Source organism: Emiliania huxleyi (genome assembly GCF_000372725.1).
Source record: "Emiliania huxleyi CCMP1516 unplaced genomic scaffold EMIHUscaffold_486, whole genome shotgun sequence".
In the NCBI taxonomy this organism is placed as follows: domain Eukaryota; phylum Haptophyta; order Isochrysidales; family Noelaerhabdaceae; genus Emiliania; species Emiliania huxleyi.
The window spans coordinates 43,664-47,055 of NW_005198347.1; the positions used below are offsets into that span (position 1 = coordinate 43,664).

Consider the following 3,392-nt stretch of genomic DNA (forward strand, 5'->3'; position numbering starts at 1 on the left):
CGCCGAAAACCCCGCGCGTTCCGCCTCAGCAGAGGCTGCAGCCGATGTGGAAAAAACACCACTGTAAAGCGGTGAGTACTTGGGCTTGAGTGGGCTTGCTTGCTCCCTCAGCCGGGAGCAAAAATGCAAGAATAGTAAGAATATGTCACTGGTGTGCATATTCTTCAGGCCGCTGTCATTGGTGTACTCCTCAGTATGTCATATTCTTTCTTGGCAACCTCTACCGTGAGTGTAATATAGTTTTTCTTTTCTGCATCCCGCAGGGAAAGGGCCTTAAAGTAAACACGGGTCTCCAAGATTCTTTTTTCCAGAGAGTGGGTGGGCGCCGGAGTGGGAGTGGTGTGACTGCTCCTGTGGTGCGGGCGACGGCTTCTGAGGAAGCCGTCGCCCGCGCCTCGCCTGTCGCGTGAATCGTGTCGTGCGGGTTGTTAAATTCTTTTTTCCAGCTCGGCTGTGTTCGCATTCTCTCGCCTGTGTTCGCATCTCTGCATCCCACCCCTGCATCCCACCCCTGCTTCATGCGCTGGCAGCTCCTGCCTGCTTACGCTGGCAGCGTCGCTCTCGTGATCGGACTGTGGTCTGTGGGCGTTGCCTTGATTCTCCTCGCCATCGCCCTCCTGATCACCGCGCCGCTCCCCGTGATCCGCGGACTGCTCGGCAAGTACTCGGTCGGCGTTGTCGACTTCGAAGCGGAGGTGGATGGCGCAAAGGTCATCGGCCGCTGGCTCTACCCGTCCCAGCCTCACCAGAGCAGTGCACTGTACGTGGCTCTTCCTCGCGCCGGCCTCACCGCCGCGTTTGTCGGCACCGCGACGCCGCCTGCGCTTCGGCGCTTCTTACCTCGTTGGGTCCTCTCCCACTGGAACTGCGTAGCCATCCCCGCCAAGCGTGGTGCTGCGCTGGCCAAGTCGTGTGAGTCGATGCCCGTCGTGCTCTTCTCCCATGGTCTCACTGGTGCGCTCTCAGTGCCTCCCCTCGCTGCACGCGGCGCCTCGCCACACAGCCACGCCGTGGCGCACACAGGCACTCGCGAGGTGTCGCAGTCGCTCGGCCTCACGCTTGCGGCAGCGGGCGCCCTGGTGTGCTCCGCCCTGTGCCTCGCAAAAAGGAAGACTGGATAATTTGAGCACCGTGAACTAGGTTGTGCTCGTCGAGCACACCGACGGCAGCTCCACCCTCGCTCGCTCCCTCGACGGCTCCTCCCTCCCCTTCGACCACTCCCTCTACGATCTCGGCAAGGTCAATTCATCAATCAAGCAAATTGCGAACCAACCTTTAAGTCTGTTCCCAAACTATAATCACATTCTGACTCCCTCTCCCTCCCGACCTCGGCCAGGACCCGCCCACAAAGGAGTACGTCGCCGCACGCCGCGAGCAGACGGAGCGCCGCACTGCGGAGCTGAGGCGCCACCTCACCCTGCTCCGCCGGATCCATGGCGTCGCCCACTCGCGGGCAGAGACGTACGAAGAGTCGCTCTTCACAGCTGAAGCGCGAGGCGCCCACTTTGTCGGTCTCTCGCCCTCAACTCCGTCCGTCTCAGTGGCACTTGTAGAGTAGGCAGCGCAGCCTCGTCTCGACTATAGGCGCCTCGCCCTCCTCCTCCTCCGTTCGGCTCGACGGCATCCCCGCCGCCGACACGGCCTCGCTCCTCACGGCGCTCGGAGAGCGACTCGATCTCTCCCGCTCGGTGGTGGCCGGCCACTCGTTTGGCGGCGCCAGCGCGCTAACCTTCGCGTGCGAGGAGGAGGAGCTGCCTGTCGGGAAGCCGCCGATTGCCGTGGTGGCGCTGGATCCGATGGTGGATTGGGTTCCGGAGCGCGTGATGGCGAGGGCGGGCTACGGCGAGCACGGCAGCTACGGCTTGCAGCAGCCCCCGCTGCAGCGGTACGAGAAGACGCCGCCACTCGCCGAAGTTCCCCTGCTCCTCGTCTGGTCTGAGGAGTGGCAGCGGCTGGGCTACTTCCGACAGTGGAGCGCCAACCTCCTGGAGCGGGCGGGGAGGGTCGACCCGGATAGTGGCAGCGTCTCGCCGACGGGGAAAGTCTCGCCCGCCGGCCGGGCACAGTGGTTAAAGCGCGACCGTTCCCATGCGTGCGTTGTCGTGGGCAGCGGGCACCAAGCGCTGTGCGACGTAGCGCTGCTGCTGCCTGGGCGGCTCAACGCGCTGCTCAAGAACAGCCTCGGGGGCGCGCGCTCCTCCGAGCTCGCAAGCCGGGTCAACGCCGTCGTGCTCGGCTGGCTGCGGAACCAAGGCCTCTTGCTCGAAGGCGGGGAGACCGCCTCGACATGGTACCGAGGAGAGAGCCTGCCGCTCACGCGGCTGCCCGGACTCATGCGCCATCGGTCCGCAGGGACGGACGCGCGCTATTGAGCGACGGCGCTGGGTATCGTGGTTTTCCGTTACGTGCCTCTCGTAGGCATCGGCCATGGGCGTGTGTGCGGTGTGAGAGACCCGACCTCGCACGCGCCCAGAATTTGGTTTGGCGCGCGGGCCACCATCACAGTGGAGCGTGTTTGTAGCCTGGCGTGCCCCGTTTGTGCCACGTCCTGTGTCAGTTCATTCTAGGCAACAGACTTATTTGTGCCACAAATCAAGCTTTTAAGAGAGCAGGTTCCTCTTTTCCGCGCCCCCCCCGCCCCGCAAGGCGCGCGATACACACTTTAACGCGTGCCGCTCGTGCGTCCTTACCGTCCTTCACGCTTCAGTCGACTTCGCAAGAATAAAGCTGAGGCTACCGATCACTCGTGCCTCCCCGTGTTTGTAGCCTGCCCAATACCTCGATGAGGTGACTTGGACCACGAAGAACTGGCTGGGGCTGCAGAAGCAGCGTATCTCGGTCGTTCTTCATACGGCAATCGCAGAGCAGATTGTGCTGAGGGTGTAGAGGATGTAGAGTGTAGAGCGCTGTGTAGAGCTGTGGAGATGTAGAGCGCTGGAGAGCGCTGTAGAGCTGTAGAGCTCTACATCCGCCGCGTGACGAACTGCCTGCGTTGTAGAGCGATGTAGAGGCGCTCTACAACGTGAAATCTCTACAACAAACGCCTGCTGTGACGAGATTTATTGTGTTTAAATTCTTTTTGAGAGCGCCTTCGTTGTTAATAATAATACAGACGGATGGACACTTGCTGTGGCCACATGACACACACACTCACACCGCACCGCACCCCGCACCCGCGCCCCCCCCCGCCTCGCCTGAGCTGGAAGCTAGGAGATGGGAAGATGGAACAGCCCGAGGGAGAAGCGAACGAAAATACGTATGGTAGGTTGAAGTCATGCACCACGCTGCTCGGCGTTTCTCAATTTGGGAGCCCCTTGGAGCACTTGGAGTGCAGTCGGTAACCTCACATCCAGGGCCGGTGAGCTGAGAAGCGCATCCAGCGGGCCGGATGA

General features: G+C 61.9%; 1 protein-coding gene across 1 annotated transcript; it reads left to right on the forward strand.

Annotated features, from left to right (window-relative positions):
* Positions 1-518: 518 nt before the first annotated feature.
* Positions 519-2,372, forward strand: EMIHUDRAFT_119450 (hypothetical protein; the record flags this gene model as incomplete). Its single annotated transcript, XM_005767539.1, has 5 exons — positions 519-954; positions 1,024-1,079; positions 1,141-1,239; positions 1,337-1,461; positions 1,559-2,372. 5 exons carry the CDS (start codon positions 519-521, stop codon positions 2,370-2,372), a joined length of 1,530 nt encoding a protein of 509 aa, XP_005767596.1.
* Between the last annotated feature and the right edge of the window lie 1,020 nt (positions 2,373-3,392).